General features: G+C 45.5%; 1 protein-coding gene across 3 annotated transcripts in view; it reads right to left on the bottom strand.

The window, feature by feature from the left end:
- The window catches only part of LOC144819829 (uncharacterized), a 254,736-nt gene that overhangs the window by 100,090 nt on the left and 129,938 nt on the right, over positions 1-24,708 (bottom strand). For all 3 annotated transcript variants that reach the window (XM_078677556.1, XM_078677555.1, XM_078677554.1), the window contains one exon: positions 8,487-8,594. In XM_078677556.1, coding sequence (XP_078533682.1) covers positions 8,487-8,594 — 108 coding nt within the window. The remainder of the gene's footprint in view (positions 1-8,486; positions 8,595-24,708) is intronic.

Raw genomic sequence — 24,708 nt, forward strand, 5'->3', positions numbered from 1 at the left:
TGTCACTTAGGAGAGAGAATATCACGATTCGTATGAACTAGATTTCTGTATAAATTTAAGCTGTGTGAGACATTATCACAGACTGTATTTACACACTCAGACTTTATTTCTTTTCCGATTCCTTTTCCTCTGGGTTGTAGCTTTACAACCACCTATTTGGTAGCGACTCCGAAACGGAGCCTTTACGTGCCCCCCCCATGTCATTGATACATGTGTGCCTGCCTAACCTTGTGCCTTTAGCCAAATGTACAATATATATTGTTGGTTTTTGTTTCCACAGCATTGGAATTCAGAGTATAAGTCATTGATACTTATCAAAAATACTACACAAATTGTGGAAGTTTTTTATTTATGTGTATCTTCGTATCTGTTCTTGTCCTGACGAAAGCTCCATAGACCCGGCTGGGCTAAGAGAGCTGAAACATGTAGACATTTTTTCCTAAAGACATGCGGTAATCCAGTTACTTGATTACCTTCATATCGATATAATTTTATCTATAGTGTCTAGAACTTATCTCCTAATAAATTCACACATTTTTGTACTAGCCACTATTATTATCCTTTTCTTTACCTCCTTGTTTACTATTTCTGGACACTTCTACCTGTACCGGAGGTAGCCTCGGGTGAGGCTTGGCACCCAGCACGTCAATCGATTACCCTATGAATACGCCACGACCCCTGATGAGGCGGACAAAAAGATATACCGCACCATAGAAAATCAGGTTGTCTATGAGGGTTTTCGAAATACAAACCAAAGGTTTTGTAGAAACTAGTGTCCATTCTATTTTTGATTATTACGCCCATCTGTTTGCCTCGAGGAGATCTCAAAGGGAATGTAGGTGCGTTGGGCAGCCCCAAGATTGTGTACGCCGGGAAGCGCGGGATTTCAGTGTCAAAGGTGGAGTCGATGTCGTCCAGAACTGCTTTCCAATACGTTTGCAGTGCGGGGCAGTCCCACAGGATATGGGTCAAAGTGCCTTTCCCACCACAGCCCCTCCAACACAGCGCACTTCGAAGTGGGTTGCCTTGATTGAGTCTAGCCGGGGTAAGATGCCAGTATATGGCCAATTTCACCGCCGCCTCTCTGGCGCTAGTATTGCGAGTTGTGTGTGCGACCCTGTAGTATATGAATTCCCATTCCCTGGGCGAGAGTGCTCTGTCAAGTTCCGCCTCCCAGCGCTTCTGTCCAGCTGTCTTACCCGGGACGGCCGTGGGAGATAGCATTTTATAAAGGTCCGAAATAAGGTGCCTATCGGAGTCTTTTGTCACCAGCCATTTTTCGAATGGGGTCATTTGCCGACTAACTAGGGGGGCATAATCCGGGCCCAGGAGCCAATGGCGGAGTTGGAAGTATTGGAACATGTGGGGCCTGGTGACTCCGTAGCCCTGCGTAACATCGGCGAGGGGGAGAAAGCCGTTTAAGTCAAAGAGGTGGCCGGCAGAACGGCAGTCCGTAACACGCCAGTGTGGGAAGGCATGAGGATCGGTGCCCAGCGGGAATGCCAGGTTGTCGAAGAGGGGAGTGAGTGGGGAGGGGAAAGTTGTCAGGTTTCTCCTGACTGCCACTGTGTCCCAGGTGTTCATAATGGTGCGCATGATGGGGGAGCGGAGGAGATATCGTGGTCTATGCTGGCGGGCTAGGAATGGGATCTTCCACAGTGACGTCTGGGCCATCGCTCTATCCTGAAAGAGCCATCTCTTCTCGGACTCTGGTCTGTACCACTCCACCAAGTAGCAGAGTTGTGAGGCTTGAAAGTATTGGAGGAGATTGGGGATCCCGAGCCCCCCCTCATCAACTCCTCTGTACGCCACCAGTTTATGCAGTCGTGCGCGTTTCTTCGCCCATATGAACTGGTGGAAAGCGGTCTGCAAGTCAGCCAGCGCGCCAGGTGGCGGTAGCACTGGGAGAGTCTGGAAGACATACAAGATCTTAGGTAATGCTGACATTTTAACTGCCGCTATGCGGCCTAGCAAGGAGAGGGGTTGTTTCGACCACCGCGCCAGGTCGGCTCGGATCTGGGAAGCGAGCGTTTTATAGTTAAGGGTCACCGTCGAGTCCGTGGAGGAGGTGAGAGTGATCCCCAAATATGGGAGTTGCGGAGAAGATTGTAAGCCGCAACCAAAGTCCGGTGACGGGTGTGAGGACGGGCGTTGCTACCCAGCGGCAAGATCAAGGACTTTCCCCGATTGATTTTGAAGCCAGATATCGCTCCAAAGCTCTCCAGTTCTTCCAGGAAGGCTGGTATAGAGTGGGAGGGGCGGTCAAGTGCGGCAATGATATCGGCGGCATAGAGCCCCACCACGTGAGGCTCATGGCCGAAGGTAATGCCGCTGATGCGGGGGTTGTCACGGATTTTTTGCGCTAGGGGTTCCACGTACAGGGCGAACAGGAGGGGCGAGAGAGGGCACCCCTGGCGTGTGCCACGTTGTATCTCGAAGGGTTCTGATTTAAGGCTGCCTAACCGAACCCGGGCCATGGGGCGGTGGTAGCAGCTCGCGATCCAGGCCTGAAATCGGTCGCCCAGCCCATAATGCCGTAGGACCGTCTGCAAATAGGTCCAGTCGACGCGGTCGAACGCCTTCTCCGCGTCGATTGCCAATAGCGCCGAGTCAGAGTCCTGAAAGTGAGTCTTGTCTACGAGGTGCAGCAAACGCTTAGTATTATCACTGCATTGGCGGTTCGGGACAAAGCCCGACTGATCCGGTTCGAGGATGCCCGGTAGGCAAGGGCCCAGGCGGGCCGCCAATACCCCCGTGAACAGTTTCAGATCTAAATTAAGTAAGGAGATGGGGCGAAACGCAGCGCAGTGAGTCGGGGGTTTGCCCGGTTTGGGCAACACCACTATTTCTGCCGCCAGCATATCCGGGGGTATGGAGCTCGGGCCTTCGAATGAGTTAAATAACCTCGTGAGTACTGGAGCTAGTATCTGGCCGAAAAGTTTATAGAAACCTGAAGAAAATCCATCAGGTCCAGGTGATTTGAGCGGGCGTAAGCGCGAGATGGCGGCCAGGACTTCATCCAGGCGAATAGGAGCCTCCAGGGCCTCTGTGTTCGTCTGGGACAGTGGCGTGATGTCCGCCGAGCGCAAGTATGCGTCAATGGCGGCTGGCGATGCCTTATCCGCACTGTACAGGGAGGCGTAGAAGGAGCGAAAGGCATCGGCGACTTGCGACTCATCGGTAAGGGTCTCGCCGGAGTCGTCTAGAAGAGTGGTGATTTTCGAGCGTTGAGTCTTAGCCTTTAAGGTGCTGGCCAGAAGGCGTCCGGTGCGGTTGCCCCCTACATAGTAGGTATGGCGAAGTCGAAGGGCGGCGAATTCGGCTCTGTCAGTATCAAGGCTAGCCAATTGAGCCCTAGCGGCCTTCAGTTGACGCCAAATTCTCGGAGCGCAGGTACGGCTGTGGGCTCTCTCTAGTTCAGCTACTTGTGCCGTGAGGTCAACCCTTTTTTCTTTGCGGATTCTAGCGTCAGCGGCCGCAATGGCGATCAGTTCCCCCCGGACCACGGCCTTCAGGGCTCCCCAGAGAGCCGACACCGAGGTTGCGGGGTCATCATTTATAGCAAGGTAGTCCAAAATGCATTGGTGGATCTGTTTATGAACAGCCGGCCGTTGCAAAAGGGGTTCGTTGAGCCGCCATGACCCACTAACGCGTGGAGTCTTGGGTACACTGAGCGTCAGCTCTACCGCGTCATGGTCAGAGAGGGCCGCCGGAACTATAGAAACGTCCGTGACCTGAGGGACCAAATTCGAAGAGCCCAAGAAGTGGTCTAACCGCGCGTATGTGTGATGTACATGGGAATAGAAGGTGAAGTGCTCTGTGTTGGGGTGCGCCACTCTCCAGAGATCCACCAAACCCCTCTCTCGTAGCCATGACCCACCCTCTACAGACAGCGCTCCGGTGTCCCCATATCGGTGCCCAGATCTATCTTTATTCGTGTCCATGACCAAATTGAGGTCCCCCCCAATGAGCAGCTGAGAGTTAGGTGACTGAAATGTTTCAGAGAGTGCAGTTTTCAAAAATGGTTCCTGACCTGTGTTTGGAGCATATATGGAGCCAATTGTCAATGTCCTGTTCCCCGTATGGAAGGTGTAGGCCAGGAGGCGACCCCTAACCTCCCCCGCTTTGGCCCCCACCCGGCCCTGAAAGCGTCGGGAGACCAGAACGGCCACCCCAGCCTTTTTAGATGGAAGCGAAGAAAAGAATTGTTGAGGAAAGATCCGGGAGCGCATCCTGTGCCAGTCTTTGGGTAGAAGGTGGGTTTCCTGCAATAAGCAGACGTCCGCCTCTGAGTGTTCCAGATATGAAATAACAGCCCTTCGTTTTATCGAGTTATTGAGGCCCTTTACGTTGAGTGACAATATCTTAAGCGTGTCAGTCATCGCGGGGCAGTACGAAGGTGGCAAAGCGTAGCACAGCAGCCCATCGCGGTACATAGTAAGCAATGATTAACACCCGGAATTCAACGATGTCCCTTGGCATACTGGTCCCCGCCCTCGTGTCCCACCCCGTCCCAAACACAACATTGCGCCCCCTCCCGTACCTTGTCCACTGGTTCCCGCCCTCGACGCCCCCCCAACCCCAAAAACCTCCCCAAACTTCCAAAAGGCAAACCGTAGGCATATGTAAAAAACAGCTCTTGTCAGTGATAGTGAGAGCAACATCCCAGACCCTCCTCCCCTTCCCGCCCTAACCCCAACTTGAGGACCCCAACCAGAAGTCATAGTCCCAGGCCTATCCAGAGTCAGTTCAGGCCTGTAGGTTTAGAAGGTGAAGGAGACTGTGGCAGTGGCGACCCATGTGGCCCCCCGCCCCTCACCCCCCCCACTATGAGAACATGCAGTAAGAATGGACCCCCAGCAGGATCAATTCAGGGTTACATAGCGGTGTCTTTAACCACCGCTTCGATGGCCGCAGTGTGTTCTTTGGCGATTGTGCTCGGGTCCGGGCGGAGGCGAGACTTAGGAGCGCGACGTCTCCGCATCTGTTGCCAACCGTCCCTGGAAGATTGCGTCCCGGTAAGTTGGGAGGATCCCGGGGAAGGGGGACCCGCCGATGCGTCGTCGGGTAGTTCAAGGCCCAGCAGGGTACAAGTGTCCTGAAGCGAACGGAGCTGGTGCAGGCGTCCTTCCCATTTGAAGATTAAGCGAAACGGGTGGCCCCAGGAGTATGGCACCCCCTTTTCTCTCAGGAATGTGGTGACCACCCGGAAGTCTTTGCGCTTCTGCAGTGTTATAGCTGATAAGTCCTGGTAAAGTTCAACAGGGTCGTCCCGAAAGCGAAGGGGTTGTGCTCTGCGTGCTTCCCTAAGGATCCTCTCTTTCATAGGGAAGTCCGGTAGAAATGCCAAGATGTCCGGGGGGGGCGCCGGGGCCCGGCGGGGCATCCCCACCCTGTGTGCCCGGTCGATGCGAATGGGGAAGTCGGCAGGTTCTCCCAGGATTTCGCGGAAAAGGTCCTGGAGGTACATCGTGACGCTGTTCCCTTCTGTTTTCGATGGTACTCCACGAACCTGTACGTTGTTCCGCCTGGAGCGGTTCTCGAGGCGTGAGCTTGGAGGTCCACCTGTTGCTCCTGAAGGCGGAGGACCTCTTGTTGTAGGTGTTCCAGCTCGTCCCCGCGTGCATGGTTGGAATCTTCCACCGCCGCTACTCTTTCCCCTAGGCCATCCAGGTCTCGGCGCAGTTCCCTCTGGTCACTCACAAGTTCCTGTTTCAGAGTTTGGAAATCATCACGCAGTGTGTTGAACAGGCTTTCCAAAAATGACTTTGTGATGGGGGCTTCCTCAGAGGGTTTGTTTGGGGTACCCGCAGATGTCGATGGCGACGTGGGTGTTTGGGGTTTCTCACCTTTAGCGGATGACTTCCGGAGAAGTTCATTAATTGGTCGGGTCCCTCGACGGGTAGCGTTAGACATCGTGCCGTGACAGGCCAGGCGATACAGAAAAGGGGGTGGTGATGAACAGAGTGTCTGAATTAAGCAGACCACTCTTACCCAGTCCAAAGATCAGGGCTTGATCCATCACCGTTATTTATCTCACTGCCCCATCCCAGCTCAGAACCTGGCTATATGCAAATTAGTCTGTCCCTGGCCCAGTGCATCATGGGAACAGGGCAGACCAAACTACCAAGCCAATTCTTCACCAGAAAGGAGACAAGCTACCGGGGACCGGTTTCTGGCATTTCAGCCTCTTCGGCCCGGCTTGCTTGAATCCTGATGGAGCAGTGAGAAAGGGACTCATGTCTGAGTATACCCTGCCACACCTATAGTGGCCAAAAACGATACAGAAAAGGGGGTGGTGATGAACAGAGTGTCTGAATTAAGCAGACCACTCTTACCCAGTCCAAAGATCAGGGCTTGATCCATCACCGTTATTTATCTCACTGCCCCATCCCAGCTCAGAACCTGGCTATATGCAAATTAGTCTGTCCCTGGCTAATGTGACAGGCCAGGCGGCGCGATTCAGTTAACTCCCTCGTCCGCCACCAAGGAGAGCCAGCAGCCGGGGAGCACCGGCGTAAGTCAAAGCACGGCACTGCCTCCGGGGCCAACCGCAAGAATTCGTGAGGTGTCCGCGTGGCACCCCCCGGGTCTCTCCGCCACCAGTCCAATCCCCTCTAGCAGTTCCCAGTGGGCGAGGGGGGGGTGAATAGCGACTGGGTGTCCTCTCTCCTCCCGCCAGGGGCACGATCACCAGGCCCCTCGAGCTCCCCCTCTCCTCACCTCTGAGTATGTGGTTGTCCTGCAGGCCTGGGTGCTGGCACTCTGATATTGCAGATCGTGTCCGCCCTCCTCTCGACCGGGGTGCTGGTACCTTGATTCTGCAGATCTGGTCTGGTCTCCGCTGTCCCAGGCGGCGACACGAAGGCGGGCACACCCCAGCTTGGCTCAAACCGGGGCCTTAGGTCGGCGCTCCGACGCGGGGTATCCCCCAGCAGAAGATGTCCAGGCAGGGGATGGGTCCGCGCTGCGCCGAGCGCATGCGATGCGAGCAAGGCCTCTCCCCTAGCGCCCAAACAGGAGGCCGACCGGCCGTCGCCGGGTGCACATCAGCAGGCGCGTGTAGGCCCAAGCCGGGGTCTAGAGCAGCGCACCCACGGGCCCCAGTCCGCCCTGCAAGCAGGCGCCAGGTCTCGGTGTCCCCCGTGGGCCCGGGGGCAGAGGCGACTCAGCGCCGGTCGTAGTGTTGGAGGGGCCCACCAACGCGGGCAGTAGATCGCGTGGCCGCCTCAGCGCTCCCCGTCGGCTCCCCACCGGTCACAGGCCCAGACCGGGGGCTGGATTTGGGCTTCGCCCGGGCCACGGGCCCCTCCGGCCGCAGGGCAGCAGTTCTTCGTAGGTGGCCCCCCCGTGCCTCGGGGGGGTCGCTGATGCCGAGGGCTCGACCCGGATCGCGGCCGCAACCTCTGAAGGCGGGATGGGCGGTTCAGGCACGGAGGTCGGCTCGAGCCCGGTTCGGCCTCCGACTCGGCACCCTCCGTTTATGTCCGGCGGCGGTGATAGGCGGTCGCCGTTTCCTCGCGGGCGAGCCGCGCTGTGGGTCTGTGCCTCGGGCGAAGTGCCAGGGGGCCAAAGCAGCAAATACGGGGCTAACGTGGGGGGTTATAGGGGGTTAGGGCGAGGAGCTCTACAGTCAGACCTCCGTCCTGGTCGCCATCTTGGCCACGCCTAAAACACAATTTTTAAGAGAAAGAGAGCAATATGACCACACCACTTAAAATATATATATTTTTTAAAATAAATAACGATATTGGTTTCATGAAGCAGAAAGAGAAGCCTCTGCATTGAGCGAATTAAACAACAGTAATAGAAAATACGCTAGATTATTAGAGAAAAATTTATAGAAATCTGAAGGGATAGAATCCAGCCAGACTTTTTGCCTTTGGGGAGACTAGTGATGGCTTTCTAAATCCTGACTTTTGACAGAGTTTCCAATAGCATTTGTTGTACTTTGGTTATCCAGGGATAGTTAATAGTGTTTCAATAAGATGATATCAGTTCTAAAGTAGGAAAAGTATCATCTTGATAAAATGCTGCATAATAATCATGAAACAAAAGAAAATAGTATTTTGGTTCTCCGTTTTGAATTAATCTGCAATAAAATCTTATTAGCTCTAGGACATGATATTCAGACTACACATGATGTGCAGCATGGGCGACACACCACTCAACTATCGTTTAAGAACTGGAGCCTTTGATTAGGAAATTAAACATCGAACTTTCTAACAGGTATAGAGATATTTCATTCTACTTTGAATATGTGACTAGACGATTATATACACTCCTCAGCAGCAGTTACATTAATGGTTTGTTTATTATACTGGGATTTTACCTTAGGACCTGCAAGTTACAGACATTTCTTTTCATCCATCAAATTAACCTGCCAAGCTACTAATATGTGCTGTGGTCTCAATGTAAAAAGTAGTATCAACATCTATCAGTTGTGCCTATTATTGTGAACATTACCTCTAGCACTAGTTACTCACCTGGCGTATGGGTGATGTTTTCGCCTTTCTCTCCATCAGGGTGCTTCATGAAATATGCCTCTCCCTCTTCTTTCACACTGTATGAAACTCCTGCCAGACCTGTATGCCCTGTGATAAAGAAATTGACACATTATAATATTCTCTATGACAAATAATTCTGGTGCCTTTACTTTTTGTCATATTTACTCATTATTCTGGAAAACTTAAACTTATGCATGAGCCCTCATAGGAGGCATACGATTCGCTCCTTTGCCCAATCTGCTGTTCTATTTCACCTAGAAAATGTGTAATTCAAAGTAGAGTAAGAGCCATAGTCCGATGCAAGAAAAAAGTGAGCGGTAGCTGCACAAGTTCTCCTCTCCTTGTTTTCAATGTCATGAGAACCCATCAAAGAAACTGTGTAATTTCCAGATGCTCTACATAACAATAATAATAGGTGGAGTTAATCAAAGATTAAGGAGGGATTTGGGGAAACATGCTAACTTAAAACACATACCAACAGAAAACAACTGTAATTCATATAAAACTCTTCTAAAGTTACTACTACCCTGATTGTGTCAAAACAGGCATACATTTACTTCAGGCCAGCCTTGGAGTAAGTCGAACACCACAATTGGCCAGATACTAGTACTGTAACACACTACCATAGAAAAGAAGTGAGCCAGGGAATTTAAGTAACACTCCATAGGAATTAATGTTAAATTAATCCATTAAATTAGTTCTACATTTACATGTGATAAACATTATGTACAAATAATTACTTTTTTAGTTTAATGATATATTTGATTAAAAAATAAATTGATTCAACGTTAACTTTTTAAAAATATAACAAATAGTTAAATAGATAACTTTAGTGCTAATGAAATAAAAATGTTACAGACAGTGGATCATTTTTTAAACTTAATGTTTATCATTAAATTAATATATTTAAACTATTTTATACACATTTAATTCGAGGTGTTTTTGTGCTGTAACATATAATATTTTTCAATATTTTTCATTCCATGTTAATATGAATTCTTTTAAACTAGTTTTATATTTTTCAATTTTTTTTTAAACAATAAGAGTACCAACAGGTGAAAAGTTACTTGTAATAACTTTACACCCATAATTTCACTTTCGTCGGTGAAGATTTGTAAGCCTACCCCTCGCTGGAGATCTCCAGTTGGAAATGTTGAAGAGCAAAAAAGGGTAGAGTTATGCGTAAGTATAGGAGCAGATCTATACATGAGTAAACCTACTCGTAAATTTACCATTGAGAATTAGGCCCTATAGTTTTTAATTGAACATGTGCCTATTTTATACTAATCTAATTAATTTTACCATAGTAAATATAATTATGTTGAACTATTTAATATTAATTAGGGTTATTGTCACAGTTGCCTATTTTATTTTAAGTACTATTAGATATGTGCAATTTAATACAATGGTGTTTCTCAATTTAAATTTATTTTATTGTTTAAATAAATATAATTAAGCATGTAACATGCATGAGAGGTAAGGTTACCTACAAATACATATTTTAAAGTAATTGAATTCAATAGCATTAAGGTTTGTACTTTGTACTTTATTTTTGATCAATGTAATTAATATTGTGAGTATTTAGAATTTAATATAGGTTTAGCTGTGGTTATATAAGAGTACAACTCATATTCCACATTATTATATTTAAGTTAAAATTGAAATAGTATTTAATGTGTAATATTTGACTGATTTAGTGTGTGCATTTGGTTTAATATAAAAATGACAGCATTAAATAAACATTATTTTTGTTTTAGAGACTAAGGATTGAAGTGATGGTAAATCAATGTGATGCAATTGGCATAATGGTAATTTTAAAATTAGGGGAATGGTAGGAAAAGTGATGCAAGTGAAGTAATTATATGTAGAAGTAATGTGTATACCGCTATGGGAACAAATGATCTCAACAACTTACAATCACATACAGGGAACAATATAGTAGAGATTAACCACAATAAAGTAATTCTCACAATATGGTCTTCTTGGTCTCTACATAGCATATGCAATACTTCACACTTAATTGCACAATGACCTCAAAATGGCTTGAAAGCAAGCAGACCAAGGCTTATATTTAGAAATTATTCTCTTTTGCCATTTTTTGTAAAAAATGTAATTATTGAAATGCTGCAATATTTCTTGCAGCTCTATAAATTCACTAAGCATAATGACATTTAGATAACATTATGTCAGGCATCTTTAAAGTATAAAATCAAACACATCTTATTCAATATCATCTTCATGTATTATTTGCATTTGGCCAGGTCATGCTGATTGCAGACAAAGCTTTCAATGAATGTGTAGATAAAATCTAGATAAGACATAGATCTCCCAAGTTCTTTGTTTCTGTAATTCCTGGCTAAAGAACATACCCAGGTGCACCGGACTTAGGATTTCACAATATGCTTATGTTGTATAATTCTATCCATCATTGCATGTAAGTTAACAAGGATGGAAGACAGACCCCCCTCACTTGGTCTTGAAAGTGTTATGGCAGAGCTTATAAAGTTTTAGTCTAAACATTAAAAAGCTGCACAAACACCCTTCTTGTTCCTTTTCCATCCAGCTCATACAACACTCAAAGGCAGAGCACAATGAATTTTTTTAGGAGGAGTCTCGGAAAAACATTATATATACTTTAGAGAGGTGCAAAAGATATCATGCCCAATGTGCACTTGTACTATTCAAGAGATTAAAACCAAGGCATCATGGAGAAATTAGGCATGGACATCCTGGACTCATTAGACTCCGCGATCTGGTAAAGATTCACATTGTTTCTGAATAAGTCTATAATTGCTAATGTGTCGGAGACATTTCTTTTTTTTTGGTAATAATGTCCACGCGTTGGCTAAAAGCTCCCTTTTCAATGACAGACTATAGGATGGTCTGGCTTTTCTTCTTTTGCCCTTGCTTAAGTGGACTATCTTAAATTGCCCTCACTAATATATGATAAAAAGCTTGTATTACATTAAACAGTGAAGAAAACATATGCACACCAGACAGATTTGCTGAAATTCTATACAGTTTTAAAAAACCAATACATATGAATCCAAGGGTTGGACTTTGGAACCAGAAGGAATAAAAAACGTATATGAGAAAGCATAATGATGAATGAAAAATAATACTCAAATCAACTTCTTTGCACAAAGCCTTTCATTTCTATTTTAGTGGTTGCCTTTTTTGTTACTCTAGAAAAGTCAAGGGGGCATCTGAAACAGTTTTAAAAGCAAAGCAAAATGAAAAGGGATCTACAAGAACAAAGTCGAATTTAAAATCCCAACAAATATTTTGAATCTAACGTATAATAATTGTCATCAAAGAGTAAGGGCTTTTATTAGGTTTTTTTTAGAGCTGGTCTAACTTGTCTATGTTTGAAAACAGGTGGGCTAAGCACAAGTTACTACTTGCATATGATCTATTTAAAAATGGCAAAATGTCTTCCTAACTCAGTTCCCAACATTGAGGTACCACTTCAAATGTAGGAACCATGAGAAACTGTTGCAGGCATGCTGGTCCCCAATCCAAGTTGATCCTTAGAGCTGGTAATATATGTGCTACATCTGCAGGCTTCCAAGAATGATGAACTTCTGTGACAACATTGTAGGCATATTTTTATATAATGCATCATTTCAACATGTTTTAATGAGCATCACTCGGTCAAAGTCAACTTATATTCACAGATATTCATATTTGCTGAATAACAGGGCATGTTTATTTTATGTAAGTGACCCTTTTTCCCTCTCTCTGCTTGTGTTTTTTTAATTTCCAAGACAATCACTGACGATAAAGCCTCAAATGTGGTGTCTGTACAAGCATAAAATGTAATATTTGTGTTCTCTCGATAAAGCAATGTTCAGGATGTTCCTTTATTTTGTAAATTTCCAAGCTGCCTGTCAATGTTCAGTGTGTAGTAAACAACAAGGGGGACTATGAGGGCTTGATAAAGGTCCACCGTAGTTACACTGGGTGGAAATAGAAGACAAAAGAGGTATGGTGTTCCTGGGTGGCAAGTTGGCCACCTGGTGAGTGGTGGGGAGGTGGGGAATACCTCCTTTTGGAACTAGGACCCTCACACACCCAGCAAGCTAGGTGTCATGCTTCATCATATGGGTCTGCTCCTTGTCGAGCCGGCGCTGCAATACTCGAAGGGCACCCATAAAGGGGCTCTTTATCGGAGATCTTTTGTTCCTTGCCGTATAGGTGCCGTGGGTGTGAGAGGCTAGGTAGATGTAGATGTGGTGTGTGGGTAAAAACAGGTAAGGGAATCCTCTATAATGAATTTTTTTCTGGAGAGGTCATAACCTGATTAAAAAGTAAAAAGAAAAAGGAGGGCGACTATTTTGTTTTAATCTGACAAAAATTATGCTCTACCCCTTAGTGGTCAACGTGTTTCTCGCCTATAAAATGTCTCTAATAGATCAGTTGGCGATTCCTCAGAACCTAGTGACTAAATGAAAACTATCTATAGTGTGTGGTGTGGTTCTACATAGCACTTCTTCTCTCAGTAGGATGTTGCCCCAGAGAAAAGCAGCCAACCTAGAGTACAAACAAAAAGGATCAACAAACCAAATGAAGATATTGGTACATGGTCCTATTAATTCCAGTGGGTGTGTTTCACCGTACACAACCTCTTTGAATCTATACAAGTGATAAAAACGTGATTTCATGCATATCACATTCTAAGTTTGCCTTCATTTGTATTTAGAATATAAAAACCTCTGTGTAACCAGTTAGAGTAATTGAACATCATGGTGAGTGTGTACCAGCTCATCTCTTAAGGATTCAAGTGCTGCTTCATCAGACCGCAGCGGAGTATATAGACACTCAACATAGTGTCGCTGTTTATTAAAAGGAAAAAACAAACAACAAAAAATGCTGGGTTTGGGCTTGTAGGCACAACGTTTAGTTGCTAAGGCCATGACTCTAGAGCATTAAAAGTGAAAGTGGGCATGGTTCAGGTTAAAGTAAGCCCATAGTTGTGAAATTGGTATCATTGCACATAGGAACGTAACTACTCGTTTTAACCCGAAACAAGGTTTTTTTCAATGACCGTTTGAGCACAATAGGCGGTAAGGCAGTTGCCCGTTTATTGTAAAATAACTACAAATCCCAGCAGCACTAGCGCGGTCGCTGCGCTGTGACGTCACGAAATAACGTCACGAGCGCGCCTCCCCGAGTGTAACTAGCCGTGTTTATAATGGCGTGCATAAACAACGGCAAGCTACCTCCACCCCAGCATCGGTCATGCCGAGAGGTACCAACGGAGAGGTAGGCTTGTCCGTATGGAATGTGTCTCCCTGCATGAGGCGGTAAAACGCGTTAGACGCGAGCTCTTTGTCATCGAGGATTGCAATTGCCTCAATATTGGTTCAATTTTTACTGCATATTCGTATAATTTCATTGCAAATGCGCTGCAGTAAATGTTAATTAAAGTTGTAACACACCCCTATAGACGGATGCTTTGTAGTTTAAGCTACCCTACGCTACTCTAACTGCGAGGGAGTAGATTATAGTCTAGGAATTACGTTAAATTGGACTCTGAGAATGAGTTCAGTCCTTCACCACTTGAACAAGTCTGACAAAACTAAAATAGGAATTAAAGATCCATTATAGTTTTGAGAGTCAGTAGAAAGACCACCTTTACAATAGACTCCTCGAGTATCTCTACCACGGTTGTGAAGTGTTTTTAAACAGTTGGCTGGTCTGTTTGTGATTATTCATAGATGACTATGCAAATGTCATCGTTTGTTTATACAATTTTTGGGGCCTCATTGATCCGAGCTGGTGCCGAGTGAGTTGAGGTCTACCCATTGAGGAGCAATGGTAAGCCCTCCCTTGGCTAAATAACATATTTGTAAAGTTATTATTAGATGTGTAATACTTATGAAGGCTATCACATGCAAATGAGAAGTCATTAGATATTGTTTTCTCTTCTAGATGCAGCTTACTCATCCTGCTCATCATGGTTTGTAAAAGAAGCAACATAATATTGTATGTTTGACTTCCAATTTTTGATATTTTCTGATTTTTTGGATGCAGTGACAGCAATATCTATTGGTCCTGAAGAAAGCCAGGGATCCTATATCCCAGACTGGCAGAAACATGTCGACCAGGTTATTTTCTGGACAGTGATTAATTTCCAACTGTTCTGAGTTTTCACTTTGCTCACACTGTTTTTACTAGGACAACTGCGAGAATTTGTAAGAATCAGTGGTGTTTCTCAATAATCAACACACTATCTCAGCAATTTATCCTTTTTAACTCACATCATTATTTTTTCACTATTTACTTGCACTGCAAACTATCGGGACAACTTGAGTTTGTCTAGTTTTTTCCTCTACACAGTCTGTAGTTTGTTTGTTTTTTCCTTCTGAAATAATCGTTAGAAGGATACAGCCCCTTCCTCATTGTCCTCTCTGATTGATAAGAGGGACTGAGTGGGTACTGTTTGGTTCCCAGATGATGACACTGGGCACATGACTGTGTAATGATGGGATACCAACTATCCTAATGCGATTTGTACTATATATGTTGTAGCCTTCTTTACTGTACACACTCTTGTTAGCCATAGAGAACTATTTTTTTCTCTTTCTGATATACATCAGCTCACGAGTATATCGTTTATATTAGTCCTCAGGATTCTAGTCTGTTTTGGAAATAGTATGGAAAGGGGGATTGAACCCTGTTAGGACTCTAAACTTCCCTCAGACCCTTCTTTGTTGTTAGTAAATTGATATCATTGACAAGGTTATTCAACAGACTCAACAGTGCCCCAGAACTGCCTGCGTAGCTGCCGGCGCCTTCACCATGAGCTCCCACATTATCCAATTGTGCGGTGTGTTTAAGAGCGCCTACAGCGCCAAAGCTATGTCTTAGTGCAGAGCTCTACAGAACATCAGAGTCAGCGTACCCTTCCCAAAGACCAGCAGTAACTTGTCAGCAATTCCCAGCACCTCTTACCTCTCTTAAAAGCTTGTGACCAGGCATAGTCTAAACGCGTAATCCATACTCACCTGTTCCCGCTCAGAGCAGTCTGGCTCACCTACCCGCTCCGCTGCATCAGGAAGGAAAAGACAGGTTGCCGCTTCCTGTCTTAAATACCCTCTCCTGGTGCCGTTAAGCATGGTAAATCAGCCGCACCTGGTGTGTGGTGTGATGGTGTCGGCATGACATCATCTACAGTGTAACCATGGAGGCCATCTTTGAATGTGGTGAAAGTCTCTAGTTCTGGCTATTACCTTGATATGGACGTGCATCAAGGGCTTCAAATTTGGCCTTGAGTGGCGCGGTTTTATCAACAATGTGAACAAGAATTTATACAGTGCAAAAGTGCTTGCGTCACTGCGCTAAATCCATGCATATGTTGCTGGTGTCTGCCGATTGGGTGATTCGTATATCGGCCATCTTAGAGTGTAGTATTGTACTCTATTGTTAGTTATTAGATATATCGTCCTAACATAGCCTAATCTCCATATCTGACTAGCCTAAGGGGGACTTTTAATATTCCTCTCTGTCAAACTACCGGTGGAAGTTAAAATGTATAAAATAATTGGATGTCATTCACAAGTTCTGTGGTTACAACATAAAAATGGCCGTAATGTGTTGTTAATCAACTTTTATAATAATCTGTTTGATTCTTCACGACACAAAGTGGTTATTGAATTGGAGAACGTATTATATAATTTGTGCACTGATGAATGTGTTAATTTTGATATTATATGGGGGGGGAGATTTTAATATATATACGTGACCTCTTTCCCTAACCAAGGTTTGTGGGTTTAGCAATGATTCGGGTGATGACTGTGTGCACTTTTTGCACAGCACTTATGGAGAGATGCTAAATTCTGTTATGGTTAAATTTGACATGGGGGTCCTGCAGTGTGCAAGAGACGGTGAAGTTAATTCCCTACCACCATTCACTGGCAGGAACGCCTGTACTACTATCGATCATGTATTGCCTTCAATGAACATTAGTGCTCACTGTACTACCCCAGAGATAATAGACCTATCCATTAGTGACCATAATTGTATTATTCTATCACTAAGCATTTGGGGACATAGAGGCCAAGTAACTCAAACGATAGTAGATGATATAATCCCATGTAGACCTAATGGCATTAGGATTAAGTGGAAAGGGGAAAACTCGGACAAGGTTTTAAAAATATTGTTACGGCATGTCATGCTGAGATTTATGAGTGTTTGGATGACTATGCCGACCATTTGTGTATTTTATTGTGTTTTAGCAAGATAAATGGAATAATTGATAACATCATGACCATAACCAAGGGGAATAGACGAGTGCAGAATAAAGGGTGGTTTGATCATGCCTGCACTCAATCCCTGTCCCAGTTAAAGCAAGCTTTATTAAGTAGAAATAGGGACAGGTTGATTGTTAATAATCTGAGATCCATATTAATATTATAAAGAGAGAGCGCAAGCACTTGAGGCGGGTAATCTCAGTAACCACAGCACCAATCACAACACCCAATACAGCGTTGGAAAGGGCAGTTGCAGCAGAAGGACATAGGCTATGCAGATGGCCACCATATTTTTTATTTTTTTTTGCAGAGTTTTATATAGCGCGAACTTGACCCAAACTGAATCAGGTATCAGAGTGTTTTACATAGCACCAGTTATGTTACATGAGGACACACATTCATTTTTGTTAGGCACGGGAGATTTGCCCAGAATCACAGGATGTTTGGCGTTGTTACCAAGACTCGAACCCAGATCCCCAGGTCCGAGGTCGAGCGCCTTAGCCGTTAGGCCAACTCCTCTATACATTTAAAAGGTAAAAGAACCGCCACCTCTTGCGCGCTTACGTGCAGACGTTAAGTACTGGGCTACTCTACCGTTAACCCTCTTTGGGCGAGCGGCACTGTATAAAATGATGGCTCTCCCGAGGTTCCTATATGTGCTGGAAAACTCTCCATATATAGTGCACCAGCGATATTTTAAGCAGGTTGCTGCTCTGATCTCCAGCTTGCTGTGGAGCAATGGCCCAGCAAGGATAGCGCAGGAAAAATTGGTGAAAAGCTGGTACGAGGGAGGGATTGCGTTACCCAATCTCCAATTATATTATTGGGCATCCCAACTTAAAATAATTAATCACTGGATACACACCCCGCGGGGGGACCCTGCATACAAGGCTGACTGGGCACAACTGGGAACAGACGGCATGCTTGCAGTGTTATACAATCCGTCGCGTGTGAGGAACCTACTCGGCCCAACATTTCACACAGCGACACTATGGCACACGGCACAATCCCGACTGGGCTGGAAGGGGAAGATAACCAGGATGACGCCACTGTGGGACACTAGAGCGCTGGGTAACTTGCGGTCATGTAGGGGCTTCACGCAATGGGACCACATCGGGATCTCAGTGGTTGGGGACCTCTGGGACAAGGGCGCGGTGATTGCATTTACACAACTCCAACAACAATATGGCATGGGCTCCACTGAGGCATTCCGATATGGGCAGATCAGGCACGCTCTAATGCAGGCAATTCCACCCGAAACCACACTCCCTGAATCGTCACCCCTAGAGGACAGGTTGCTGACGGAATTTATGGAGCAAAAAGCGACCTCTCTCACTTATAAAAAACTGATTAACAACCTGCCAGAGCCCACTCTGAAGCTTAAGGAGAGGTGGGTTGAGGAATTGGGTGAGATGGATGACACAGAGTGGAACGAAGCCCTTGCATCACCGCGAGAGGTAGGCATATCGGCACGGTTCCGTTTAGTGCAACTCAAGATCTTACATCGCACCTACTACACCAGAACACTTCTCCACAAAATACAAAGGGCACCACACCCTTACTGCCTCAGGGGATGCGGGGAAGAAGGTACTCTGTTTCACACATTGTGGGAATGCCCTCAAATCCAAGAAGTGTGGAGACAGATCATGCGCACAGTCTCTCAGGCCATTGATGTGTCGGTCCTACCTGAACCCCGTAAATGCCTGTTGAACATCTGGGACCCTACTGACCTGAACAGGTATGGACAGCTGTGGGTTACTTTAGCTGTGACTGTGGCGAAACGTGATATCGCACAAAAGTGGGGTGCCCCGGAACTGTCTACGGTGGCTGGCTGGATCAGATATATGGACCTCCTAATGGTGAAGGAAAGGGCAGTTTATGTGCTACGGGCTTGCCCCCGTAAGTGGAATAAGATTTGGTTACCGTGGAACAAATATAGGGGAGAGCCTTGTGCACCCTTGCCGGAAGGTGAGGATTCGGAGTCCGAAGAGGACGATGACTAAACAGTATGGATACGTACACTGTACAATGAGATGTGCGGGGAGGGACCGGGTTACCATTGTACCTGGGATACAGTGAAGAATGTATGACGAGGCCTACCATTGACTGTGAGAATATGTGCTTCATTGTCGAGTGATGACTTTAGTTGGGTTTTATAGTTTTTTGATGTTTGCTGCACGTTGAACTTGTTAGGGACGGGTACATGTGCCTATTAATACTCTGCTTCTCCGTCACCATCAAGGTATGGAACTGAATGCTTTCTATGTAGTAATTGATTCTGACAACCTCATGCCATACTCAAGGTAACAAAAGTTATATGTTGTAGTACGGTCTATCTTATCGTTTATTCCTCAATATGCAAAAACTGATACTCGAACGTGAAATGCCTATGTTATTGAAACTATGTATCCTGTATTCCTGACAATAAAGTTTTTATAAAAAAAAAAAAAAAAAAAAGGTAAAAGAACCGTGCCAGCAAAGTAGTTCCTTGTGGGCGTGTCTGCGTTGTGCTGTGGGCTGGGGGAGTGACTAACGCTGGGGGCGTGTGGTACAGCCATCACATCGTGGGCTGTGGGAGTGTGCTGGGGGAGTGACAAATGCTGGGAGTGTGACAAACGCTGGGGGCGTGTGTCCGCCCTTCATGCCATGTGAGTCGTACATACAAGCTCCAATTACGTTGCTGCGCAGCATCAAGGGGCACGCTGGGGGCCTGGGAAACACTGGGGGCGTGTGTCCGGCTTTCATGCCATGTGAACGCAATTGCGCCGCATCAAGGGACACGCTGGAGGCGTGAGAAACGTTGGGGGAGTGTGCTACGTTCCGCCCTTCATGCCATGTGGGTCGTACATTAATCAGAAGATCGTCTGCTGTGGCCGTGACAAATGCGGTAACCTGGAGGCCTGGTAAGTAACGTTACTGTAGCCTCTCATGCGCGCTGTTACTGAACTCTCTCATTCAACGAAATTACACGCGCCTGCTACCATCAACCAGGGCTCTAGCCGGGCTCAGGCGGCGGATCAGTACACTAATTACACGCGCCTGATAACATCAACCAGGGCTGCAGCTGGGCCTCAAGCGGGGGAACACGCGCCTGCTACATCAAACAGGCCTGCATCTGGGCCTCAAGCGGGGGAACACGCAAATGAGCGTGTCTGCGGGGACAATTACTGCAGCCTCTCCTACTCGCTGTCACACATCTCTCTCATTAAACGGATTTACCCGCGGCTGATAACTCTCTCATTCAACGACATTACACGCGCCTGCTAACTTCAACCAGGGCTGTAACCTGGCTCAGGCGGCAGATCACTACACCAATTACACGCTCCTGCAAACATCAACCAGGGCTGCAGCTGGGCCTTCTCTGTCCCTATTCTAATGAAAGATTTTAAAATAAATTGCCCTTGCCAAATACACACATTACACACATTCTATTTCATACCCGGACAACGTCGGGACAGGCTGCTAGTTAGCTTATAAAGAACAACTAAAACGGAGGAAGAGGGAGCTCCAAGTAGAAGCCTGGGACAAATTAACAATGGCTGTGGATACATCCAATAGCAAGATGTTCTGGGATACAGTTAACTCCCCTTTTTTAAGAAATGAGGATGCACCTGATCTAGCACCCCATGTTAGCAGTGAAGCATGGGTAGTACATTTTACAGGCATTTTTGACCCAGGTGATGTGGCCTCAACGGTCTCTAGGGATATAGATACCTGGCCAATTCTCCTTCTTAATATTACACTCGTAGAGGTTGAACATGGCATCAGTAGCAGTAAGGGGCGGGAACGCACCCGGCCCAGATGGCGTACCAGTAGATGTGTACAAAGCCATACCGGCACTCTGGGGTCCCATTTTGTCCAGAGTTTTTAACGCCCCGGTAATGGAAAGCGCTCCATCTACATGGAGCGAATCCATAATTATTCCCATATTTAAGAAAGAAAATAGATCCGAAGCCAAAAATTATCGACAAATTTCTCTCCTAGACTCATCTGTCAAGATTATGAGTAGGGTCTTGTTAGTTAGGCTAGAAGAGTGGGCTGAGGATAATGGGAATTTAGCTCAGTCACAATACGGGTTTAGGAAAGGACGGGGAACCCTGGAACAATGCATTAGTTTGGACCTTTTAATAGGGAAATACACACGTGCAAAGCAAGGGTCTCTTTTCCTCTGCTTTGCAGATTTAAGTAGTGCATTTGACCTGGTAGACCATGCTCTGCTATGGCCGATTTCATTAGATCTTGGTGCCCCAGAGCCTATTATTTGTTTTACACTAAATTATCCACATGTGGGCGCTATGGACAAGCGAGCAAATTTACCTCCAAATTTAAGGTTAATTTAGGTATTAGGCAAGACTGCGTCCTTGCGCCCCTTATTTTGACTATTTTTATCAATGCAATTGATGCTGAACTTAAAACGGTAAAGTCTGATGCACCCCAGGTGGAGGGCCAGGATGTACCGGTGCTGCTATATGCAGATGACGCGGTACTGCTTTCAAGGACACCTTTGGGTCTACAGAGGTTAATTGATAAGTTAACAGACTTTATTAAGGGCAGAAAGCTGCAGATTAACAAAACTAAAACATATGCCCTGATCTGTGGTCCAAGTGCAGGAAAACGAAACCCTGTTATGTAGACCGCCCCAAATTTTTAACTGTTGAGAAGTTCTGCTACCTGGGTATAATCTTCACCAATAATGGGATGTGGACACAGGAGGTAATGAATGTTAGGGCCAAACTGGCCAAAAGTGTTTACGGGGTTTTTAAATTTGCTGCTAAACTTGGGGACCGCTGCATTTGCGATATGTTGCACATTTACCAATCTAGATGCACATCGGTAGCACTTTATGGAGCTGGGGTATGGGGCCACTACCGTCATGTAGAATTACAAACAGAGGAAAATAGGTTTCTCAAAAAGTTACTCTGTCTACCTATGTCAGCCTCCTATGAGCTTATACATAATGAAGTGGGGCTGGAACATTTGACGGATTTAATTGGGCTAAGGCCTTTGCTGGTATGGAGATCTATCTGGCTGAAGGAAGAAACTACCTTTAACAGAAGTATTATTAATGACTGCCTTCGCCTGGATAACTGTCTAAAGATCCCATGGCTCAAATATATAGTGTCAACATTTAAGGACATATTTAAAATAAATATTATGGAAAACCCCAGCAGTGCAATTGCTATCCCCAAAAGGGAAATAAAATATACTTATTTGAGGAAGAAGGTCTGTGATCGCCAAATTATTACCGGGCAGTTAATAACTTTTAAGTTTTATACATCATACGTTGATATTGAGGGCTTCCAACAATACCCAACTACGGTAACTAGAACTTCACACCGATTCGTTCTTACAAGAATGAGATTAGGCATTGTACATCATTTGGTTGCATTTCCATGTATTAAAAAGTATCCTGCTACCCCATGTCCTTGTGACGGCGTCACTAAACAGAGCACTTTGCACTTTCTCCTCATATGTGATTTGTACTTGCATCTCCGTATCACTTTCCTTAAACCCCTGTTTAAAAAGCACGGTACTTTATCTGTGAATGCTGCTATAAGTTTGCTGTTTTCATTACATGAGCCAGATACCTGTTTTTTTACGGCAACCTACATCCTAAAATCAATTGCTGCTGGAAAGAGTATGCTATTTTAATATTTTCTGTCATGATTGTTGTAAATTAACTGTAATGAATTGTACATGTTTTAATGTTTGTGTGTGCTTTTATGATTGTTTTGCAATAATCGAATAAAGCTTACTGAATTTAATTGACTAGCCTGATGTCGATATCATGTGGCAGAGATGTATTAAGAGGTGAGAGACTAGCGTGGAGTCCTAAGCTGATATACTTGTTCGTTAAAGTTGGGGACAATGGTTGTATATATCAGATTAAATAATGCTGCTCCAGGGTATGGCGTCATTCAGGCCGTCATTTGCTAAGTCAAGACGGAACACCCACCTTTGTTCAAGCCTGAACAAAGCAGTCTGTGTTATTTGTTGGTGGGATTCTAGGATGACCCAGCGTAGACTCTCTGGGGGGTGTCCGAGTTCAGAGAAGTGGATGTATAGTTTGGTGGTAGTTTTATGGCAACGAATATTGCTCTTGTGCTCAGTGATTCTGACCTGAACGGGCCTCATGGTCATGCCCACATACCTCTTGTCACAAGGGCAGGTCAGCATGTACACACAACGTGGGGTGTTACAATTAGTGCGTTTGATTAGCGTCCATGTAAATGTGTCTGATAGAACCAATTGTTTGGTGTGTCTGGTCTGTGGGCATACGGTACAAGAGCCGCAGGGATAGTGTCCTGTCACGAGTGGGAGATCCCACAGTTGCCTCTGGTTAGGGATGTTGCTCTTCTTGGGTCTAGTGTGCACCAACATATCTTTCAAATTGTTGGTACGTTTAAACACAAACCTTGGTTTGGGTATTGACAGTGTATCCGTGTTCAGAATTGCCCAGTGTTTGTTCACTGCCTTTTTTATTAGCTTGGATCTAGATGTGTACATGGTCACACAGGTCAACATGTCAGTGGGTTCTTTCTCATGAACCTATAGGAGGCTTTCACTATTATTGTTTCTTGCTCGTTTCATGCAAGAGTGAACCTGTTTCTTAGGGTATTGTCTCTTCAGCCGATTGTCAGCCAGTATCTCTGCTTCAATTTTGTAAACCTCTGTAGACCTACAATTTCTTCTAATTCTTAGAAATTGGCTGAAGGGAAGGTTATTTCTCAGTGTAGCAGGATGATAGCTGCTGTACAGTAGCAAAATGTTTCTGTCGGTAGGCTTTTTGTATAGGGATGTCGTTATTCTACCCTCTTGTAACCTGATGGTGAGATCTAGGAAGGCAATATTCGTGGCAGATATAGTGTGGATGGATTTCAAGTGCTCGTTTTTTGTGTTAATCCATCTCTGTATGTCACCCTGCCAAAAGATGAGGATGTCATCTATGTACCTCTTCCACAGTCTCAGGTTAGCTCTGAAGGGGTTACTCGCATGTTGAATGGTGTCTTTTTCAAATGCCGCCACATACAAACTAACTACACTGGGGGAAAAGGTACGCCCCATCGAAGTACCCTGAGACTGGTGGAAGAGTTGACTGTCAAACTCAAAAAAGTTTTCTGTTAAGGCCAGGGTGGCACATTGCATGATGAACGAAATGGGTGTTGCTGCTGTCCATTCACTCCCACTTAGTGCAGATTCTATTACTGCCAATGTCTCTCTCTGTGGGATATTGGTATACAGTTGTTCCACATCCAAGGTGACCAGGAGGTCAATATTGCCTGTGTTTTCTATTTCACCTATAACACAGAGGATATCTGTTGTGTCCCTGATGTATGATGGTGTCTGTTTGACCAAAGGTTGTAGGTAATGGTCGCAGAATTTTAAGAGCGGCTCTAAGAGCGAGGCGATTCCTGAAACTATAGGTCTGTCCGGGACAGGAGTGGTCCCTTTATGTATTTTCGGCAGAGTGTAAAAATAGGGTGTTTTGGGATGTTTGGTAATCAAGCAATCAGCTTCTTTACCACTGATCCTCCCATTACTCTATGCCTCATAGACCATGGTGGTTATCTCGGTCGTTAATAGAGTTGTGGGGTTTGTTGTTATCGGAGTATAGAATTTAGTATTCCGTAGTTGGCGTTGGCACTCGGTGTTGTAATCCGAAGTGGATTGTATGACCGTGGCACCCCCTTTGTCAGCTTGCTTTATTGTAATGCCTTTGTCCTCAGTCAATGATCTAATCGCTGCATGTTCTTGATTAGAGAGATTATGGTAAGGAACTCTGGAATCCTGGTTCTTCAGTTCTTTTAAGACAGCTTTCTCATAGGTCATTACCTCCGCAGGTACCATGCCAACGGTAGGTGTGAAGGTCGAGGGATTGCGAAGGCCTGAATCCAGTCTGGCTGGTTCCTGAGTACCATCGAAGTGGACTTTAAGGTGTATTTTTC

This window comes from Lissotriton helveticus, chromosome 2_1 (assembly GCF_964261635.1).
Source record: "Lissotriton helveticus chromosome 2_1, aLisHel1.1, whole genome shotgun sequence".
Lineage (NCBI taxonomy): Eukaryota > Metazoa > Chordata > Amphibia > Caudata > Salamandridae > Lissotriton > Lissotriton helveticus.